This window comes from Bubalus bubalis, chromosome 8 (genome assembly GCF_019923935.1).
Source record: "Bubalus bubalis isolate 160015118507 breed Murrah chromosome 8, NDDB_SH_1, whole genome shotgun sequence".
Lineage (NCBI taxonomy): Eukaryota > Metazoa > Chordata > Mammalia > Artiodactyla > Bovidae > Bubalus > Bubalus bubalis.
In genome coordinates this window covers 85,928,398-85,951,936 of record NC_059164.1, presented here as the reverse complement: position 1 = coordinate 85,951,936, position 23,539 = coordinate 85,928,398, and the positions used below count along the sequence as shown (strand labels likewise).

The following is a 23,539-nucleotide window of genomic DNA, read 5'->3' as shown; positions in this document are numbered from 1 at the left end:
AATTATAGCTACAACCAAATAAAAAAGTTTTTAAAAAGAATGTCCACTTTAGTTTAACCTTGACAAGGTTTAAATTCTTTTCTGAACATGAGTTTATGTGTTAATTTTAAAATAGCAATTTATAATAACATCTAATGGACACTATGGTGATACTGCTGTACACAACAAATATAATTAAAATGCACAAGCAATAAATTAATTAAATTAGCCAACTTTAAATGCACAATTTGGAAGATTGGGTTTTACTTCACAGATATTGATTAGAATATTTAAAATCTGTGACTGAAAGGATGAGGGCAATTATATGTGACCTCTGTCATTCCTTTTTAACAGAAGCAACAAATAGTACAGTCTTTAGAAAACAGCTTATCCAAAATAATGATAGAATAAGTCAATAAGGTACATTACAACATTAGGTAATGAAACAACATGATTAATAGGATAAAATGGTACTAGTAAAACCCATGAAATAAACAGCAAACTCAAAAGACACTTAACATCTATATTAGCCACATAAATCATAAAATTTACAAATCTTGTAGGAACCATCACACTGAACCACAGGACGGTACTGCTGTCAAGACTTTTACTGCTATATATTTATTATAGAAACAATATTTAAGATAACGTAATTTCAATAATGAACTAAAAATATATGGACTGAAATGCCATTGTAGTCTTCCTGATCAGGAAGAATGAGTTCTGGAGACAGCTAATATTTTCCTTATAAAAATAGGAAGAGCTGAAACTTTGCATAAATTGGTCTTCAACAAAGAACTTTCTGGAATAACTAAGGGATAAACTAAATTTTAACCCTTGATTTTTAAGAGTAATATCATACCAGTATATCAAATCAAATATGACCTTTTACTAAAACATATTAATGTACAAAATCCTCTAAGGCACTGAGACATCCATGGAGATTAAGTGATGTGTCCAAGCTAGCATCTCATTAGTTCAATGGTGTCCCGACCCTTTGAATAAATAGAAATTAAGTTATAATACTTTCTATTTTGTACAAATGTGAAAGTGCTACAAATGATACAAGAACTTGTACTTTGTGCCAATATAGACTCAGTCTAAAAGGATCACTCAGAAATTATATCTATAGATAACAGACATTTGATCTGTTTTTCCATATGCAATAAGTTTCTTTCTTAAAAATTAGAAAGAAAAAATTCAAAAAGTCTAAACTTTTATCGTAGTGGCTAGAGTAAGAAGTGTTAGTTGTTCAGTCATGTCAGACTCTTTGCAACCCCATGGACTGCAGCCCGCCAGGCTCTTCTGTCCCTGGAATTCTCCAGGCAAGAACACTGGAGTGGGTTGCCATTCCTTTCTTAAGGAAGAGTTAGAAAATGCACAACATAAATAGCTAAATTATTTTTTTTGACTGGGAAATTGTACTATGTTCAGAAATTAGAGTGGTATAATTAAACCAAGACAGTAAAATGAAACGAATGGTTTTAATATAATTCATCACCTAAAATACACAATAGGACTAGAGGAGATTTTTATACACCATAGTTAATCAATTCACATGTGATACTGGCCAACAAAGTCAACGGTGCACTGCTAAAGATGTCATTTTTGGAATGGATCAATATGTGGAACTTCAGTGAGGGATGACATTCAATGGAAAAGCATCATATGGTATAGCTGAAACCATGGTAAGTTAATTTGATACTCATCTTTCAATAACACTTAGAGCTCACATTCCATTTAAAAATAACCTGATTTTGCAAAATAACTTTAAATAAAAACAGTAGGAAAGATGGTTATACCTAGACATGAGGCAGGTCATAATATTATTTGTAAATAATGATATTGCCATTATGAGAGTGCTGTCCTGTGCTTAGTCGCTCAGTCATGTCTCGACTCTTTGCAACCCCATGGACTGTGGTCCACCAGGCTCCTCTGTTCATGGGATTCTCCAGGCAAGAATACTGGAGTGGGTTACCATGCCCTCCTCCAGGGGATCTTCCTAACGCAGGGATTGAACCCAGGTCTTCTGCATTGTAGGTGGATTCTTTACCATCTGAACTACCAGGGAAGCCCATCATGAGAGTAGTAATATTCATTAGCTGTAAATGTTCTAAGTTGGGAAATACTTTGGCAAGTTTTATGGCCTGTGGCTTGGAAGGATCCAGAATCTAACATCTAATGTTCTGATAAATTCTTTAACTTAAAAACTCAACTAGTTAAGAACTATGATGTTATGAACAAGACCCTGCTATGGCACACAGACCACAAAGGAAAATCAACAGACATCAGTTTTCCTTCTATACATAAAAGTGAAACATGCTCCAATTAGTATCACTTGTAACCACTGCTATTAAAAACCTGTGAAAATTTCAGAGAGTAGCCTCATAATAGGGATGACCAAAGAATATTTACATTTGTGTATGTGTGTTTGTATACATTTATGAACATGCATATGCATGACATGTATGTGTGTATACATGCATATACATGTATATGTACTATATAATTTCATTTATTACTTTAAAATTGCTTATACTAACAAAAGACAGACTTTAGTTATGTACATTTGTAAACTGTCCAATTATGATAGCCAGAACCTCCTTCAATTATTGCATATGCTTTGAGATCAAAGATTTTCCTGTAATACTTAAAGATGCATGCAAATAAAATACAATCAGAAACAACTTTTTTGCTTGCTTTTATGGAATAAACCCGGCAAACCTAAGAAGAAAGATCCCCCTCATCACCGATTTATAAAAGATAGATGAAAATATCTAAGACAAACTCCTGAGATGCTTTGTATAGGTATTTCAAAGTACCTCACATGATCCTTAAATCATGTACATACTTACTACAAAATACTTTGGGGGCTGAAAGAGGGAGGAAATAAACACAAATGAAACAAACTCTTCATTATTCAAAATCAAAGTCTTTATATTTTCTTAGCTATTTTCATTGACGACCACTACAGACATTACAATAGGTTTGGCAGTTCTTATTTTACAAATAGAAAACTTCAGTATTAAGAATAAATTCACATATTGTGCTATACCATATCTGCTGAATGAAAATGAAAAAGGAGCTCTGAGCTTTACAAAATTACCTGATAATCCAGACTAAAAAAGAAATCACTTTGCCTTTTGGACAAAGAACATAAAGTCAGAGAGAAAGCACCAATGCATTCAGAAATTAAACTAGCCTCCTTTATTTAATAAGGTATATCAGGGGGGCACTTACCAGGGTCATCAGAAGGCATGTCCACAATCAGCTGGTCACTATATTTTCCGTATAAGCCATTAGTGCATATGGCTACTATTTGAAGAACATAACTCATATTGGGTAGTAAATTATTAAGAATAGCACCCTAAAAAAAAGATGGCAATAACTATACAAATTTGTCATTCTCGGAGGAGTGCTAATATACTAGACATCTCTTCTTAGAAAACATTTTCTCATTTTTCAATAAAAAATTTTGTATTTTATTAACCCGAGAAAAAATTTTACACAATGTTATCAGGCTGAGCTTGTGATATTTGTGAGTTAGGAAGATACTGGTAAACTATGCTTTTATTTATTTATTTTTTTGCTCTGTAAAAATCAGATTTAGTTTCAGAAAATTTCATTTTTTAACTCAAACTCATGAAATTCATAAATGAGTAGCCAGAAGTGTGGATTACTATTTTAGACAAACATGTAGCATTTATAAGAAGCAAAATGTGAAAAACTAATTTCTTTCTTTTTCTTAACAATATGTAAACCAGATAGTAATAGAATTATTACCTTCTTCACATCATTATGAAATGAATAATAGTATATTCTCATAAATTCCACTTAAAAATTTCTCAATTCACAGTGTTTGTTCTAGACATCTAAATTAAAAAGTTGTTACAAATCTCCTCATTTTGTTTATATGATTTCCACACCGGTTTTTGTTTAGATGCAGGCTCGTAGGGCTTGAGGGACTCCTGCTGTCTGTATTCAGAGTTCAGTGTCCTGGACCTACACTGGGGGCTTCCCTAAGCCACACCAAGATGGGATTTTCTCAATTACACCACAACCACCAAGGAAAAGTTAATACTGAGATGCTCAGAATCTGTACTTTATTTTCTTTAATTCTTGTCATGGGTGGACAGGAAGAAGACATGCATCGTTTCCTAAGGATTACCTGCCTTGTGTCCCAAAAATTCTGTCTCAATTGATTTCACATTTGTTACTTGGAAATTTGAATCAAAGAAAAGGACTTTCAAGACCTCTACACTATTTTCTACTCTATTTCCCTTGTGCTGATACAGTAGGATGAGGAAACAATAGACAACTGTATCACAGGACTGATATTCTACACCCAATTCCTTCCCTAACTGGAAGTTGTTGTTCTGTCGCTAAGTCGTATCTGACTCTGCGACCACATGGACTGCAGCACACCAGGCTTCCCTATCCTTCACAACCTCCTAGGGCTTGCTCAAACTCATGTCCATTGAGTCAGCGATACTATCCAACCATCTCATCCTCTGTTGTCCCCTTCTCCTCCTGCCCTCAATCTTTCCCAGCATCAGGGTCTTCTCCAATGAGTTGGCTCTTCACATCAGATGGCCAAAGTACTGGAGTTTCAGCTTCAGCATCAGTCCTTCCAATGAATATTCAGGATTGATTTCCTTGAGGATTGATTAGTTTGATCTCCTTGCTGTCCAAGAGGCTCTCAAGAGCCTTTTCCAGCACCACAATTCGGAAGCATTAATTCTTTGGCACTCAGCCTTCTTTATGGTCCAACTCTCACATCCAACTGTGAGAGTACAAAGTATTTGACTGTTCTTTGAGTCCTTTTCTTTGTAAAGAAAGGTTATACTAGATGATATCCAGTTCTAAGTCTTCTGAAAATTATTATCGGCAGAGTTGTAGTCTCCATATAATTAAAAATATTAGTAAGAACCTAGGGCTTGCTTGGTGGCTTGGATGGTAAAGGATCCACCTGCAATGCAGGAGACGTACATTCGATCTTTGGGTTGAAAGATTCCCTGGAGAAGGGAATGGCTACCCACTCCAGTATTCTTGCCTGGAGAATTCCATCGACAGAGGAGTCTGGCGGGCTATAGTCCATGGATTCGCAAAAAGTCAGACATGACTGACCGACTACATTTTCACTTCCTAGTATTAATCACTGTAAATTTTGAATAATTAAATATAGTTTCTGCATCCCTCTCTCCCCACTAGAGAGCTTCAAACAAAGCCTGAAGTCATCAAAGGCAACAATATACAATCATTTGTAAGTTCTTATCCTAGATATTAAACTACAATTACTACAATGCTATCAATACATGAAACAATTGATCTTATAGTTACCAAATCTTGATAGCCATCTGTCAAAAACTCATGCTTGGTTTGGTCTTCTCCCTCCAACTGCTGGTACAGAACGGCAAACTTCTCGATCATGGTATCATAAACTACTCGAGGTCTCTCCCACGTAACGAGAAGGCTAGTATAATTCTCTGGGTCAGCTTGAACATTTTCTGGTTCTGAACTACAAACTTCGGAGGAAAAAAAAGTACAGTTATTGACACAACTGTCACCCTCTAGAATCTTAACAAGTGAAACACATTCTATGAATATTTTTGCTGTATTTTAATAGAGGTTGAAAAGTTACACTTTCCCACTGTGGCTCTTTTGTCCATGCCGTTTCCTGTATCTGAAATACTTTTCCATTCCCCACTGTGAAGGAAAAAGACTGCCTGCCTGGCTAGTAAACAAAGGATGTTACAACCATCAAGCCATCGCATTAGAGCCTCCCTAATGGTGTACCCTGAGGAAACTCAGGATGAGAAAACACAGGAAACTGGTCCCCAGGCAGCTGAGGTCTATACCCAAGGAGCAATTTCAATGAGACCAGACTCTCGAACCTTCCCATACACAGAAAAGTGCTAACTTCCTTGAGAGTTCTGGTTTCTCTAATTAACAGTAATCTTTTGGTGTTCCTACTATGTGGTCTTTGATGCAAAAACTCCTACATATCTGGACTCCCCCTTTGCTTCTTTAGAGCAGCCCCTCAATGTGATCTGAGAGTCCTGTCTCCCAGGGTTGAAGTCCTCAGAATGTCCACCAAATAATCCATAACTCTTGACTTTTAGCTTGTGCATTTTTTTTCAATCAACACCTCCTACCTCTGTTCAAGTCTGACCTTCAAAGAATGTCTTTACCACGTGCAGTATTCTCTGTTATGCACACTCTGACCTCTGCTGGATTGATATGTGTCATTTTCAATTGTCTGTCTTGTTTTACCACAATTATTGCATTAATTGTATGTTCTCTTATATTATTCTTTTCTGAACAAGTCTTTGCTCCTCTGTGTGTGCATGCTAAGTCGCTCAGTCATGTCCAACTCCTTGTGACCCTATGACTGTAGCCTGCTAGGCTCCTCTGTCCATGGGATTCTGCAGGCAAGAATACTGGAGTGGGTCGCCATGCCCTTCTCCAGGGGATCTTCCCGAGCCAGGGATTTAATGCACATCTCCTGTATTGGCAGGCAGGACTCTTGTATTGGCAGGCAGGTGTTTTACCACTAGCGCCACTTGGAAAGCCAATCTTTATTCTGTGAGTAGATTATAAGCATAATAACCAGAATTTTTTTTTAACTTCTATATTGCATAGAAAACTGTCTTGAATGTATGAGGAATACAAATTCATTTTCATAAATAAACAAAGGATATCTTCAAGTTTATGGTGTTTTTATTATTCTTATTTGGCATCTGACTAATATGCTTAGCTCATATGAGGAGAATTTCAAAACTAAAAGATGGTCTTGTTTGTAAATCTTTGAAATAATTAAAAATTCCCTATCACAGAAAACCATAGGAGAACAACTGAAACTATTATTTCAATATTTTTCAGACCTGCTGACAAAAAAGTCCCACATTGGCCTTATAAATAGATAAAGCAATTAATTTCAGAGAATTATAAGATATGTCTGTCTCAGCTGAAAAAATATTTTGAAACTCGTTTGGGGACTTCTTAAAATGAACTGAAGCCCGTGCTGGAACTCATGGCAAAAATGCAGTCCCATCAGAAAGAGCACTCTGATACTTTCTGAAATACATTCATAATGTGATCATCTGAACTAGTTGTGAACAAAAAAAAATTTTAAATGCTTGATATCATGCTAATGAAGCACAGTAATAAATATAATATCTTCCAGGCTGGAGAGATTTGGGGAAGAGAGGGAGAGAAAGGTCTCCAAGGTCAAATAGTAATCACTATGCTCACAGAATCCAGGCTTTGCTTTAAAGGTACACCTGAAGTTACAAAGTCACCACACGAGACCACACAGTCCATTGAAGTCAACCAATCATCACCACTACCAAAACTGTTTCTAGGACTCAATGGAAACACACAGGCAGCACCATGAGAATGTGACCAAAAAGCCTTGTCTTTACTGGGCTGTAGTTTTCCCCATGAACACAGGAGGGCACCCAAAACTAACAACTGACCTTATAAATGGAAACATTTTATATACAGTATTCAATAATAGACATTTTAGCATATGTATGCTATGCAATGGTACAGGAGTGACTCAAAGCAATGTAAATACATATACACATATATGCTTTAAATCAATATAGGAATAACTTTATATGAGTTAGAGACAGAACTTTTCACTGTTAAAATTATAATATTATTTGTTGGTCAGGGATATACGGTGCAGTGTTCCTCTGGAAATAAGAGAACAATTCTTTCATTATCAAAAAACATGAATTCAGAATAAGAAAATGTATTCCTATTTAGGTCTAGACTGCATCATCATTACTCTATCTAGTGACATTTCTACAAATGTCCACCAGATGGCAGAAGACCTTCACATCGTCTCAAAAATGAGGCGGTCACTTAACTTACCATTAGAGACACAAGATTGCCTTAGTCTTGCTTCTGATGAACCTCATGTCTGTTTTTAAAAGGCTGAAAGTGATTTTGGACAATATCATTTGTAGATTTTGTTCAAAAGTCAACCCCACTTTGCATAGAGTGAGAATGATTTAAAGTGAACTATCTTTTCCTCAAAGATGAAACTATCTTAAAATGCATGAAAGTTTTATGCATGCACACAAAACATAAAAATCGGAGAAAAATATAAAATTACTGACTTCAAAATACACAAAGGACTGCTTCCTCAATAGTGCAAGAATTTTGATCAGGTGTCTGTGTTTATCTCCCCTTAGTATTAGAAATCAGCAGGTACTTCAAATTCTAAGAATCAGCATTAATATAAAATAGGACTCTAAAAAGAAAATCACATTTCTTTGCCACCAGGTTTTAATTCATTTACTTTCTTCTTTATATATCTGTAAAAGCTTATTAGTAATTTAATAGTTAAAATGTATGTTGTAATTAGAAGCTTATTTTTAAACACTCCTTTTGTTTATTGATAATCATAGCTTAGTAACACATTATAAGCTATAGCTGAAGCTTATCTTTTAGATGCTGAAATACAGAATTTTATAGAAAAAAATATATACTTTAGAATGTATTCAAGAGAAAGACTAGTACTTCTATATATAGTCTATGACCTTGCCAACAGGTTACTCTTCTAAGGTAGGACATCCTACCTATCTCCTAAATAACAATCTTGCTAATTCACCACTTGGTGTTCAGACATAAAACTGGGTAATGTCTCAGATGTAAAACTGACTACAAAGTAAGTTATTAATTTTCACTAAGTTTTCTAAGCTTCCCTTGTTCTTCATATTAAAATTAGTTTATCTTATTAGAAGGGCATACAGTTTATAAAACATATTATCTGGACTGAAAAATCAAGAAGGGCTTTCCAGATCAACATATACTGACACCAATTACAAGCTACATTAATAAGAGTAACAAAAATATAATTTCCTTGATTATAGGGAGCTCAGTACTATGTTTTGGAGAAGGAAATGGCAACCTACTCCAGTATTCTTGCCTGGAGAATCCCATGGACGGAGGAGCCTGGTGCGCTATAGTCCATGGGGTTGCAAGAGTCAGACATGACTGAGCCAATAAACCTACCTACCAGAACTATGTTGAGGTCCCATTTCCTTCTTTAGGAATGAATCACATGCCCTGATTCCTTTCTACGAGCTACATGTGACCTGGATCATAGTCACTGATTCTTTAAGGAACACTGACCAAGGAGAATCTGGTTCCTGCAAGCTCGAGGCTATGAGCCAGGCTGTGACAAAGCTGGGGTCCTTGTCAAGTTGCACAGAATACAAGCAATACTTTAGTATAAGTGCAACCCAGATGGCACTAGTAGTAAAGAATCTGCCTGCCAATACAGGAGACACAAGAGATGTGGGTTCAATCCCGGGGTCCAGACCATCTCCTGGAGGAGGGCATGACAACCCACTCCAATATTCTTGCCTGGAAAATTCAATGGACAGAGGAGTCTGGTGGGCTACAGTCCATGGGGCCTCAAAGAGTTGGACATGACTGAGCACTCAGCACAACTGCAAAGGATCCTCACATATAAAGAATGAGAGGTTCTTAATTAAAAACTTGTTTTTAATATTCACTTCTCATCTGCTTGGCTCTAGGCACTCTTGGACATACAAATAAAGGAGGTACCATCTTTGCCTTCAGGAAACTCATTTCTAGGATAGCCTCTCACCCTTAAATTTAGTAAGCCATTAAATGTAATGGGTGCTTTTAGTTTCCAAATCCTAGATGCCATTTACAGAGGAAGGCAAAATAAACTGTAAAAAAAATTCTGTGATTTAGCCAAATTAGGTTGTGCTTTTCAAAAGTATAGGTTTGTACCCACTAGAAATTGTAAAAACTTCACAAACATAGCTCACAAAGTCCTCCACCTTCTCATTACTTAAATGAATGGCTATGAAGAGTGAACACCTCCTACACAGGAATGTCCACATAAGATTAATAGGCTAGGCACTGAGTGTCATGAGGAAACAAGAAAAAAAGGTAGGAAAAGAAAAGGAAATAGGTGAAGAAAAGCACAAAGGAGGAGAACCTGACAACTCTCACTGTGACAAGTCTCGTGACCAACTCATCATTAAAGCCAGTGCAGATGGTCCAGGGAGACAGAAGGTCCCTTCTGCCTCTGCTGCTGTACGTGCCCACCTTGGGAAAGGGACACATGCCCTGGGAGAGATGGTGCAGTCTTAGCTCCATGGATCATGGATAAAAATGAAGAGGGAGGTGAAAAGATCGGGTGATGATTTTGGGGGAGTGGCAGAGAGAACGTCCCTAGGTTTTTACCCAGTATTTCCCACTGTCTTGAGGTTTGGTACAGGTGAACACAGCCCATGGCAAAGTACTTCCATGAGTGCACACTAGTAAATCCTCCACCTTCTTGCTTGAGGTTTATGAGCCTCATTTTAAAAATTATCGAGACAGGTAATTTAATGACTACTGTGAGAAGAACCCGAAGAGGGACAGACTCAGAAGACAATCAGTATTAAGGTTGTGATCTCCCTTCAGGGAGTAGCAGATGTTAACAAAACTAATGTAAAGATTGCCACAAATGTTAAAAATAAGAACTAAAAATGATCTGTTATTGCTTTGTACTTTTCAATGATTACACGCCATTCCCTTTAGATAAGTAACCAAAAAAAAAAAAAAAAAAAACTTTCAAACTGTACCTCAGTCAGTCAGTCTTCTCTAGGAATACACAGTAACTTTGTCAACCATTCAATTCATAACATACAATCTTCCAAGAAGTAAATAATCTTCCTGTGCTTTTCTCTATATAGTTAGAGCACAAATGAATGTACATGTGACCTTAATGAATGCTATTTACAACTACTGACCTTCTCAAGAAGGTGGGTCTTCTGATGCATAATTCATCGTGACATTTTCTCAGGAAATTACAGAAAATTTCTCATAGCTCAAATATAACATTAAGCTATGAAGACACGCTTTTCATGCTACCCTTCCTTGAAAATCATTTCATATTTTATAGTTTTTTTAAAGTTTGCATTATGTATATTACAATGCTAGCAAATGAGATTTAAAGTGCATTTATAACTCTACTTAACAAATAAAAACCTTAAACATGGAAAACTTGGATAGCACCCTATACTTGTGATAGCTTGCTCTCTGTCTCTATATACAAACATACAGCTGCACACACACGCACACACACACACACACATACAAGAGCACATACGTAAACACACACACACATACGGTATTAATAGAAGCTATGGATCTGGAGTATACAAGAGTATACACACACACATACACACACACACTGTATTAATAGAAGTTACAGATCTGGAGTATATTATGTTCAAGGGACTGGACTGCCTTGCAATCTTTAACTTATTTAAACCTCACAACAACCCTACAAGGTAGCCATTTTAAAAAATTAAAAATATATATGTATTTTGGCCATGGCTTGTGGCCTGTAGGATTTTAGCTCCTTGACCAGCTAGTGCACTTGTGCCCCCTGCAGTGGAAGCACGAAGTCTTAATCACTGGATGGCCAGGGAAGTCCCAAGGTGCGCATGTTAAACTCGTTTTATCAGTGAAGAGAATGAGGCTTAAAAAGATTAAATAACTTGACAATATTTATGTATTTAGTTACATAAATATTACGTAACTAATATTTAATTTAGCTACATAAATTTAATTTAGTTACATAAATATTATGTAACAATATTATATTATACAAATATTGTCAAGTTATTTAATTTTTTTAAGCCTTATTCTCTTCACTGATAAAATGAGTTTAAAATGCCCACCTTGGGACTTCCCTGGCCATCCAGTGATTAAGACTTCTAACGGAGAAGGCAATGGCACCCCACTCCAGTACTGTTGCCTGGCAAATCCCATGGATGGAGGAGCCTGGTAGGCTGCAGTCCATGGGGTCGCTAAGAGTCGGACACGACTGAGCGACTTCACTTTCACTTTCCACTTTCATGCCTTGGAGAAGGAAATGGCAACCCACTACAGTGTTCTTGCATGGAGAATCCCATGGACGGGGGAGCCTGGTGGGCTGCAGTCCATGGGGTCGCACAGAGTCGGACCCGACTGAAGCAACTTAGCAGCAGCAGCAGCATGTAACTAATAAGTATTTGCGCTGGGGTTTGAAACCAAAAGTTGACCGGGCTTTAAAGCCCCAGCCCCTTCCCACTGCACTGCAGGAGGCCCTGGCTTCTAGAGGCAGAGTCTTGCTAGTGGGAGGAGAGGGCAGCGGGCAGGTATTGGCTCCTGGGAGGCAGGGGACAAAGCTGGAGATCACCTCCTGTTTGTGTGGTTACTGACATATATTTCTCATGAACTAAAAGACAATTTTTACTAATTCCTTCATGATCAAATGGTTCTACTAAATTCTGTGATTCTTAGAAGAGCCAGCGCCCATTCCATGATGCCAAAAATGCATGCCTTTTAAAAATAGCAATGCTATGTAAAAATGCAAAAATAGAGGACTGAGTTCTGGTAAAATACTCATTCATTCACAAATGTTTATTGAGTTTTCCTATGAATGCAAAAAAAAAAAAAAAAAAAAAAAATAAGGCTTGATCTCTCCCCTCAAGAAGTTTACATGGATATGCAGACCTCACATGGCTTTTGCAATTACTTGCAATGTATTTTGCAAAATATATTTTTCTACCATGCATTTACCAAGAGTAGGATTCTAACAATTTTCATGACACGTTTTCCTTCTCTCTTGGTCAAAATGAGGACATTAGATATTTAAAATAGCAAAATAAATAAGTATAACCTGAGAGTCCCAAGCTGGGTGACAAACTTAATAAATTGCTATGATGATACTATACATAAAATTAAGAATGGTATTAATGATATATTTATATCATTCAGTGATGCAAAATCAAAAAACAAAGAAGTATGATACAGCCTCATTTTTGTGAGACATAATAATATATTTTTAACTTAAGAGAAAGGCTAGAAAGATATTTGCCCAAATTCTCATAGCAGTTATCTCTGGGTAATAACATTATAGGGGATTTTTATTTTCTTCTGTGTGCTTATCTATTTTTTCCTTTTTTACAATGTTGATGTAATAAAAACATACTTTCAGATTAAATCTAATAAAGATTAAATCTTGAACATAAATGCAACCCTCAATTCTTATTTTCAAATTCAGTTCAAGAAAGTAAAAGGGCAATACTGTATCATTAAGGAAAAAAAAATCATAGGAATATGCACATGGAAAATAAGTGCTTGTTGAATGCAAATACTCATGATGGAAAATGCAAGAATTCAACCATCATTCTAGTTTTTGAAAAAAGCCAATACTAAGTTTTTAAAAAAGTTTTATGTTATTAAAGTCATCAGTTTTTATTATAAAATTATGCAAGGATAAATTATGTTCCCTTATAAATATAAAGCATAGTGGAGAGAGCTTTGGAAGTCTTCAGAATCAGGAAGATCAGGGTTCAAATACTGACTCCAACCTTTTACAGTTCTGTGAACTTGGGTGAACCAGTTAATATCAGCTTTCCAAACTAAATGAGAAAAACAAGCCTAATGCCTGGTTGAACACACTGGTTCATGTGATATATGTTAGCCATTACTGCTTTTGTTATGATTACTTTTAGCCATAATCACTTAACTGTGAAAATAGGGACTTCCCTGGTGTTCCAGTGGTTAAGACACTGAGTTTTCAAAGGAAGGGGATGCGGGTTTGATCCCTGGTCAGGGAATAAGATCCCACATGCCATGAGGCATGGCCAAAATTTTTTTAAAAATTCAAAAAAAAGAAAAACCAATATTCTACATTAAATCCATTCATATGGGTTTACACATTAAATGATGCAAGTACCCATCAAGCTATATCCTGCCATACTTTTATTATACACAAATCAATTCCTTCATTTTGTGAATATTTGATGAATGAGAGCTTTACTTTTGCCCAGCAATCGAGGCAAAGTGATAAAAGACTTAGTTACTTCCTTCAGAGGGTGGTGGTGGGGACAGATAAGTAAACAGAGTATCATACTGTGGCACCTGCTAGGAAGTCTGGATGCACAGCATGTAGGAGCTCCTGGCACACTGCACCTCCAGAAGAGCATCATTTATCTGTACCCTATGGGCTCAGCACTTCCATAAACGCACAGTCCTTTCTTGGGCCAGTGTCAGGCTTGGTAGGGCTGGATGGAGGGTCAGACATGGCTCCTTGGCGGAGGCAACTGTTTACGTACTTGAGTCTTGAGGATGAGGGGGAGACAACAAAGGAAGACTGCAAGGAAGAACACGCCATGGGAAGGAAAAAGCACGTCTAGGTGCAACCTGGGAGAGTGTGGTCTGCCCTCTTCAGGGACCTCACTGAGTTCAGAATAAAGGAAGGAAGTTGGCCGGGGAAGAGTAAGCACTGAGGCCAGTAAGTACTAGACAGGACCTACCACACTATGATAAACAATTTGGATTTTATTCTAAACGCAGTGGGAGCCGCTTTTGTGTGCTGTGCTCGCTCAGTCACTGAGTCGTGTCCAACTCTTTGTGACCCCATGGACTGTAGCTCTCCAGGTTACTCTGTCCATGAAATTTTTTAAGCAAGAATACTGGAGTGGGTTGCATTTCCTCCTTCAGGGGATCTTCCTGACCCAGGGATGAAACCCATGTCTCTTGATTCTCCTGCACTGAGGCAGGCAGATTCTTTACCCGTGAGCCACCTGGAAAGCCCATGGGAGCCACTGAAGAGTTTTAATACAATATAACTAATAACTAGTACAACTAATACAGTATGACTAATACATGGCCAAACATTGTATATATTTTGTTATTTGGTCATTTGTATTTCAGAAAAGGAAATGGTTAGATCTATTTATTTATTTTTTAATCAACTGGGGATTATTTACCACACAGGAGGTCTTAGTATTTAGTATTGTTGGTAGAAATATAATTAAATTTCCTCACTTTGGAGCAATTAACTTGAAACAATGTCACAGTAAATACAGCAATTCATCACTGTTGTACTTTGTTTATGTTGTTGTTAAAGGATAAACAATCTCACAAATACTACTTTGAAACAACAGAAACATGCTGCTTTAATACCTAATCTTCAAAAGCAGACGATTATTGAATTAATGTTATACACAGCCAAAAATTCATTACGGGGCTGGGATCAAAGAAGACCATGTTCTTGGAAAGGTTTTCAGTCCCCAAAGCAGAGGCCACTTCAACTCTTTCATGAACCAGCGCACCCTCACAGTGAACTGAAAAGAACAAGTCAGTAGACGCGATGACTGTGTCCTCTGGACCCTTTGAAAGGCCTCTGACTGCCGTGTCAGCTTCAAAAGACCCAGAGGGCACTCTGCAGCCTTTCCCTCTGCCTCCTCTCCATCGCCTGGGCTTGACAAGGACAAACTTCTTTTCTTTCAAAGAAGGAAACTGGGGAAAGGACTCACTTTTTATTCATTAATAATTCAGTGCCTTGGGTTTCTGTCCTTACTAGGCACTAGCCTCTCTGGGAGCTGCCAACACACAGATGAGCACTTCTTTAAAACCCCAACACACGTCAAGACTCAGGTCAAATGTGCTTCTCCCACGGAGATTCCCAAGTCATCCCAACAAGAAGCCATCTTCCCAAGCTCTGAACACCTCACCCTTATTCTTTCCCCTCTTAGAGCTGTTACACAAGCAAATGCCATAAAGTGAATTTGGAGGTGTGTAGGTGGCTTTGCCACCAACCACTGTATGTTTTAGGAAAAAACTTTCCTTCCTGAATCTCCATGTTTCTTACTTGCAAAATGGTGTTATTCATGGAAGGAGGAACAGATTTTCTTCATAGTGTGTGCACATAATTCACAATTGTATTGTTTATTTGGCTGTGTTGGGTCTTACTATGGTACACTGGATCTTCGTCACATCGTGTGGGGTCTTTCCTTGTGGCATGGGCTCTCGAGTTGTGCCTGGGTGTAGCTGCTCCCTGGCATGTTGCAGGGAAGAATCTTAACCACTGGACCACCAGGGAAGTCCCCAGGACAGATATTTTTAATTGTCATTTTATAAATATGGCAACTGAGATTCAGAGAAGTTAAATAGCTTATCTAAGGCTACAACTCTATAATCAAAATATTTCCAAAAATCGAAGTCTTGCATATTGTCCATGATGCCACAATTACCTCCTACAACACTGAATTTCATAGGACTTACAGAAAAATTATATTTCAGTACACACCTGCTTCATGAATCTCTTCCTTTCCGGTATATGAGGAAAACACCTGCCTGGAGAACTTGTATTGTTGTTCTCGAAAATTATTTTGTAAGTAGTCCATCAACATGACATAACCAGACTGTTGCATTGTAAGAACTTCACAGAAAACAGCCAACTGGAAAGAAGATAATTTAACTTATAATTTAACATACTTGCTTCAAAGGCATATCAGCAAATGCTTTAAAACAGATATTCTGTAGAAAATATTTCTTTTTAAATTGCTTCAAATGACTCCATTTGTTTGAACGTCCAAGATTACCTGGCTTTCAGAAATGCTAACTGTATCTTTAAAAATGATCCAGTCAACGGTGTCTGTGCAGGGAGGAGATGTCAGGGAGCCGTTGTAAGTATAATACTTGTCAGTTGAGTTTGGCAGAAGGTTCAGCAATGTGAATGGATCCAACGCAGCCTGCTTCCCTACAAAGGAATCATATACACCTCAGCTGAAATCCTAACCCTGGAACTTAGCTGTTCAAAGCCTCTATGCAACTGAAACATCTATTTTGGTATGTATTTAATCAGAACTGAAATTTTAAGAACATTTTAGACACATAACTAAAATGGAGATAAAACTGACATAATTCTAAATTTTCTTGCACATATCACAACATCGTGTTAGTTGCTCTATCTTTACATGGGCAAGATGCTGGAAAGATTATTTTTCCATATGAAAGATTCAGAAATCATATGGCCATATGAAGAGATACCAGGAAATCATTCAATAAGACTGAATATCAACTTTTGGAAAACAAAACCATATTCTGATGAAAATTATCTATAATGAACATCATATTTTAGGATGACTTCCTGAAAGGTTTTCCCCTAGTGATAAAGAAAGAAACAAGGACATCTTCTAGCACCATTTCTTACACTGAACTGGAGGACCAGGACATTTTTTTTACTTACAATAAAGTAAGAAAAAGGAAAAAAAGGCAAAGATGGACTAAGAGAACAATGGAAGAGAATAAAGAGTCCACATCCACACATATGTGATTATTTGACTTATAACAGGAAAAATTATTACATAGTTGAAATGCATGGCCTTTTCAATAAACCATGCTATATCAATCAGATATACTTATGCAAACCATGAATCTTTATTCCCTCCTTCACACCATAATCACAAATCAATTCTAAGTCGAGTCTGGATCTAAATGTGGACAGAACAATAAAGATTTTAGACTAAAACATAGAAAATTATCTTCATAATCGTAGGATAGGTTGAGATTTATGAAATAGCTTGCAAAAAGTGTTATTCACAGAGGGAAAAATGATCTACTTGATACTCAGTCTATTTGTCAACAGTCACCATTTAGAGAGTAAAAAGGCAAGACAAAGAATAGGAAATGTATTTCAAATTTTATATATGAAAATATTATTATTTTATAATAAAAATATTGATTTTTTATTTATAAGTTGAATCGAGAATAGAGAATTCCTACAAAAAATTGGTAGAGCTTTCCTAAGTCTGGGAACCTTGAAACAACCCAATTATAGCTGTCTCCTTGAAAAGTCCCATTTTTGATCTTGCATCTTTCAAATGGCTCTTACCAAAGGCACTGCCTTGGCCATTTAGCTCTCTGTGTACCAGTTCTCACTCATATGGGTAGCAATATGCTTCCCAGGAGCTTCCCAGGTGGCTCAGTAGGTAAAGAATCTGCCTGCAATCCCTGGGTGGGGGAAGATCCCCTGGAAGACGGCATGGCAACCCAGTCCAGTATTTTTGCCTAGAGGATCCCACGGACAGAGGAGCCTGGCTGGCTACAGTCCACAGGGTTGCAAAGAGTTGGACATGACTGAAGTGACTGAGCATGCACGCAGGCATGCTTACCAGTATCTAACTTATTTTCCCATCCTCTTAACTCTTACCCAGCCAAGTGCATGTCTTCTTTTCTGTTTTGTACATTTTGGTCATTAAGAAATAGTCCCCAAAGCTAATTTCATCTAGTCTAAGTGAGGTACCACAGTGCAGAATAGTACCATATGAATTATCTGGGGAGCATTAAAAAAAAAAAATACCAGTGTCCCAGACCCCATCTGCAGTGGACTTAGGTATCTACATTTTTTAGGCTAGGTGTGCCTACATGTTTTAAAAAGAATCCCTAGGTGATTCAAACATGCAGCCACAATTGAAAACCTCAAGTAGAGTGAAGGCTTTGCAAGATTTTAGTCTTAGTGAATCCCACAGTCCTCCTTTTAAAATGAAATAATTGGATCAGATGACCTTAACAGTATATTACAGTTCTACACGATATGAAGACTGGACACATCCTCATGGAAAAAAATTATTTCCACTGGGCTTTCCAGGTGACTCAGTGGTAAAGAATCTGCCTGCTAATGCAGGAGATGCAAGAGACCTGGGTTTGATCCTTGGGTCGGGAAGATCCTCTGGAGTAGGAAAATGACAACCCGCTCTAGTATTCTTGCCTGGAAAATTCCAGGGACAGAGAAGTCTGGTGGGCTACAGTTCATGAGGTTGCAAAGAGCTGGACACGATTGAGCATACTAGCACACACAAAAGTTAAATTATTGAATATTAATTTTCCTGTAATACAGAAATTTTTCTCAGGAAGAGGGATAGTGCTAATAAAAGTATAGATAACTTCTTCCAGTCTGAAGTTAAGACTAAATCTTAGAAGTAAAAACCTGTTGATTGAATTGATAGTGCTGTGTACGTACAACCCAAATCTAGTTTTAATCCACTAGAAAATTCAGGTTACATTAGGTTTAAAGGATTAATTAGTAACTTCTAAAAGTATGTTTTCCTCTCCTGCAATGTCAAGACAAGATTATTTAGAATTCAGACTCAGATTCAAGTTCTCAGAAACTAAGGAAACTATTTCAAACATGTGAATATTTAAACATTTTCAAATTTATGTTTTTGATATCTCGAAAATTTGTGATTAAATAGCCTCCTTTTTAATCATCAGTGGACTACATTTCTTCCTTTGATGAAGGAAAAACTTCTTTTACAAATGTTTTGTGGAAGTATGGAGGTGGAGAACACTAATTAAGTAAGGAGTCAGAAATTGACTCCCTGCTAATTTAGGTGGGAAATGAAACTGACAACAGGAGACCTAGAGGCCAGAAAAGGAAAATCAGATTTGAATAGGGATGGTGAAGTAGATAATTTTTGTGAAATCGGGAAAGAAATAAAAGGGGGAAAAGTTAGGAAGAAGCGAAAGAATCAGAAAAAAAGGTGATTCCTCCTTCTCTCATTCCTATACAGAATCCATTCTTCCTGCCTCTGAAGCTCACACCACTCACCTAGTCTCTGTTATGAATATGTTGAGTACTTTCTACCTTATTTTTTTTATTATGTACCTGCATGTCCTAAGTTTCTTTCCAATATTACAAGACTTTGCAATCACAGTAGTATTTTTTAATTCCACCATCACCTTACAAGAAAACTGGACTAAGGTGGTTTCTCGTGGCTTGCAAAAACATGCACTTCATCTGAATAACCTCACTATTGCTCAACAAGAATCATACATGAGTCAGTGTTGCTCTATTTGTGATCAGTCATTCACTCTGTCATCCTCTTCTTTCTTAATCAGTGATAAACCAATCAGATCTTCCTTCCAAGGGAGGCTGATGGCAGGAGGGGGAAAGATGAGGAGAGTGAGAGGGAGATAAAGACAAAGACCATTTCTAGGTCCAGGGCAAGGAAAGAGCCGTTTAATACTTAAAACCAATTCATCACCTAGGATAATTAGACTTAGGATGGTGGTGGTAAGGATTTGTCAAGATACAAATTCCTGGGCTGCGTTTGTGATTAGGAATGCTTTCCTAATCACTTGACTAATCAGATGACCTTTGTACACAAGTCATCTGATGAGAATTCCCATTTGAGAATCACTGACGATGTTACCTGGGTGTGACGATGTTACCTCTTCCTTGCAACTTGAAAGATTTCAATGAATAATTTTTGTGTGCGTGTGCACGGGCTCTGTTTGGGGAAGATTAATGCATTATCTTTCTATTGTTATCTTTGTATTGCTATATACCCTATTTCTCACCACTCCATGTGAGAGCAATGCCTAACATAGAGCAAGTGTGACCGAAGAAAGGGAAAGAAAAGAACACAAGAAAGAGGGAAGGGAAAAGATGGGCTTGTCTCTTAGAGAAAAATACAGGAACTGAGCCACCAGCTCACACTGTGGTAAGACAGATTTTATAATCAGAAGGATGTTTGGGAAATGTTGGTTTTTGTGGAACTCACGTTATATGAAGAATATGTGGCAGGATTTGGGAGTTTAGCTGCAGTTTCTGAGTCACTGTCTAAAGACCAGCATTGCCTTCAAATTCCCAGCAGCGATGGCTGGCAGCCAATATTGGGAAGCCTTCTGCTTATTGGGCACTGGGGGACTTTCTAGACTCTGAAACAGGATTAAATTTAATCCAAGAATTCTCAAAATGGAAACATTTAACTCTGGGAGGACTTAATTTGCTTAGTTTGGACAGATCATATTTCACAACTATTTCAATCAAATTGACAGGTGTTTTATATGTGTTTGGAAATATAGAACTACTATAAATCTCTACAATATATTGGAACAATCTTTTTGCACAGACAGGTTCTAAATCCTGGCTTTACCACTTACCAGTTGTATGGGCTTAGGTGTTCTTGCTAAGTATATGGAAATATTGAGTAGATGAGTTGATAGGTGTAGAGGATTTTATTTTTTGGTTAAAAAAAAAAAAAGGAGGGAAGAAGTTGGTACACTGGTAGAGAGACAGAAGACAGAGAGGGGAACAGAGGGCAAACAAGTATGTGTTCCCAGACAGCCCAGGGGACCATTTGTTCTGCTTCTGAATTAAGAGCCGGGACAGACTCAGGATGCTATCAGGAAACCCATATTCCCAGGGAGGGTATTATACAACAGGTTCTGATGAAGTATCCCCCTTAATGGCTTACAGACAGTAGATATTAGAAAGGAAAGTTTAGTTCAAGAACATGAGCAAACTGATTTCCTAAGCTCGTACTATACCCTCCTATTAGATCAGATCAGATCAGTCGATCAGTCGTGTCCGACTCTTTTCGACCCCATGAATCGCAGCATGCCAGGCCTCCCTGTCCATCGCCAACTCCCGGAGTTCACTCAAACTCACGTCCATTGAGTCAGTGATGCCATCCAGCCATCTCATCCTCTGTCGTCCCCTTCTCCTCCTGCCCACAATCCCTCCCAGCATCAGAGTCTTTTCCAATGAGTCAACTCTTCGCATGAGGTGGCCAAAGTACTGGAGTTTCAGCTTTACCATCAATCCCTCCAAAGAAATCCCAGGGCTGATCTTCAGAATGCACTGGTTAGATCTCCTTGCAGTCCAAGGGACTCTCAAGAGGCTTCTCCAATACCACAGTTCAAAAGCATCAATTCTTCGGTGCTCAGTCTTCTTCACAGTCCAACTCTCACATCCATACATGACCACAGGAAAAACCATAGCCTTGACTAGATGAACCTTTGTTGGCAAAGTAATGTCTCTGCTTTTGAATATGCTATCTAGGTTGGTCATAACTTTCCTTCCAAGGAGTAAGCGTCTTTTAATTTCATGGCTGCAGTCACCATCTGCAGCGATTTTGGAGCCCAGAAAAATAAAGTCTGACACTGTTTCTACTGTTTCCCCATCTATTTCCCATGAAGTGGTGGGACCGGTTGCCACGATCTTCGTTTTCTGAATGTTGAGCTTTAAGCCAACTTTTTCACTCTCCACTTTCACTTTCATCAAGAGGCTTTTGAGTTCCTCTTCACTTTCTGCCATAAGAGTGGTGTCATCTGTATATATGAGGTTATTGATATTTCTCCTGGCAATCTTGATTCCAGCTTGTGTTTCTTCCAGTCCAGCATTTCTCATGATGTACTCTGCATATAAGTTAAATAAACAGGGTGACAGTACACAGCCTTGACGAACTCCTTTTCCTATTTGGAACCAGTCTTTTGTTCCATATCCAGTTCCAACTGTTGCTTCATGACCTGCATACAAATTTCTCTAGAGGCAGATCAGGTGGTCTGGTATTCCCATCTCTTGAAGAATTTTCCACAGTTTATTGTGATCCACACAGTCAAAGGCTTTGGCATAGTCAATAAAGCAGAAATAGATGTTTTTCTGGAACTCTCTTGCTTTTTCTATGATCCAGTGGATGTTGGCAATTTGATCTCTGGTTCCTCTGCCTTTTCTAAAACCAGCTTGAACATCAGGAAGTTCACGGTTCACATATTGCTGAAGCCTGGCTTGGAGAATTTTGACCATTACTTTACTAGCGTGTGAGATGAGTGCAATTGTGCGGTAGTTTGAACATTCTTTGGCATTGCCTTTCTTTGGGATTGGAATGAAAACTGACCTTTTCCACTCCTGTGGCCACTGCTGAGTTTTCCAAATTTGCTGGCATATTGAGTGCAGCACTTTCATAGCATCATCTTTCAGGAGCTGGAATAGCTCAACTGGAATTCCATCACCTCCACTAGCTTTGTTCGTAGTGATGCTTTCTAAGGCCCACTTGACTTCACATTCCAGGATGTCTGGCTCTAGGTCAGTGATCACACCATCGTGATTATCTGGGTCATGAAGATCTTTTTTATACAGTTCTTCTGTGTATTCTTGCCATCTCTTCTTAATATCTTCTGCTTCTGTTAGGTCCATACCATTTCTGTCCTTTATCGAGCTCATCTTTGCATGAAATGTTCCTTTGGCATCTCTGATTTTCTTGAAGAGATCCCTAGTCTTTCCCATTCTGTTGTTTTCCTCTATTTCTTTGCATTGATCACTGAAGAAGGCTTTCTTATCTCTCCTTGCTATTCTGTGGAACTCTGCATTCAGATGTTTATATCTTTCCTTTTCTCCTTTGCTTTTCGCGTCTCTTCTTTTCACAGCTATTTGTAAGGCCTCCCCAGACAGCCATTTTGCTTTTTTGCATTTCTTTTCCATGGGGATGGTCTTGATCCCTGTCTCCTGTACAATGTCATGAACCTCATTCCATAGTTCATCAGGCACTCTATCTATCAGATCTAGGCCCTTAAATCTATTTCTCCCTTCCACTGTATAATCATGAGGGGTTTGATTTAGGTCCTATCCCCTCCTACAGTCCCCCAGAAACACTGAAGAGGCCTCAAGGAAGTGGTCCGAGTGTCACAGGTGCACCAATCAGGACTAACAGCTAGTGTCAGCATCACTTCTGTGGTCCCCACAGCCTGGCGCAAGGCCTGGGAACATTCATGTTCACATTTTACATCATTTTAAGTGTAGGATTTCAAACTAGTTGCCTTCTCGCAGTCTGCATAGACTCCACTTTCTGACTAAATGAGGAAAAAATTAAGTGTGGCTTATGGTATTCAGTGTTAAATTTTACAATCTGGGTAGATGCAAGGAGATAACTAACAGCTTGATGCTGTGTTTGACTAT

At 37.9% G+C, this 23,539-nt stretch overlaps 1 protein-coding gene across 5 annotated transcripts in view; it reads right to left on the bottom strand.

The window, feature by feature from the left end:
• The window catches only part of PTPRZ1 (protein tyrosine phosphatase receptor type Z1), a 210,330-nt gene that overhangs the window by 67,341 nt on the left and 119,450 nt on the right, over positions 1-23,539 (bottom strand). For all 5 annotated transcript variants that reach the window (XM_025291413.3, XM_025291412.3, XM_025291414.3 and 2 more), the window contains exons 7-10: positions 16,401-16,558; positions 16,106-16,256; positions 5,320-5,504; positions 3,220-3,346 (exon numbers count right to left, since the gene is read on the bottom strand). In XM_025291413.3, the coding sequence (XP_025147198.3) occupies positions 3,220-3,346; positions 5,320-5,504; positions 16,106-16,256; positions 16,401-16,558 (621 nt within the window). The remainder of the gene's footprint in view (positions 1-3,219; positions 3,347-5,319; positions 5,505-16,105; positions 16,257-16,400; positions 16,559-23,539) is intronic.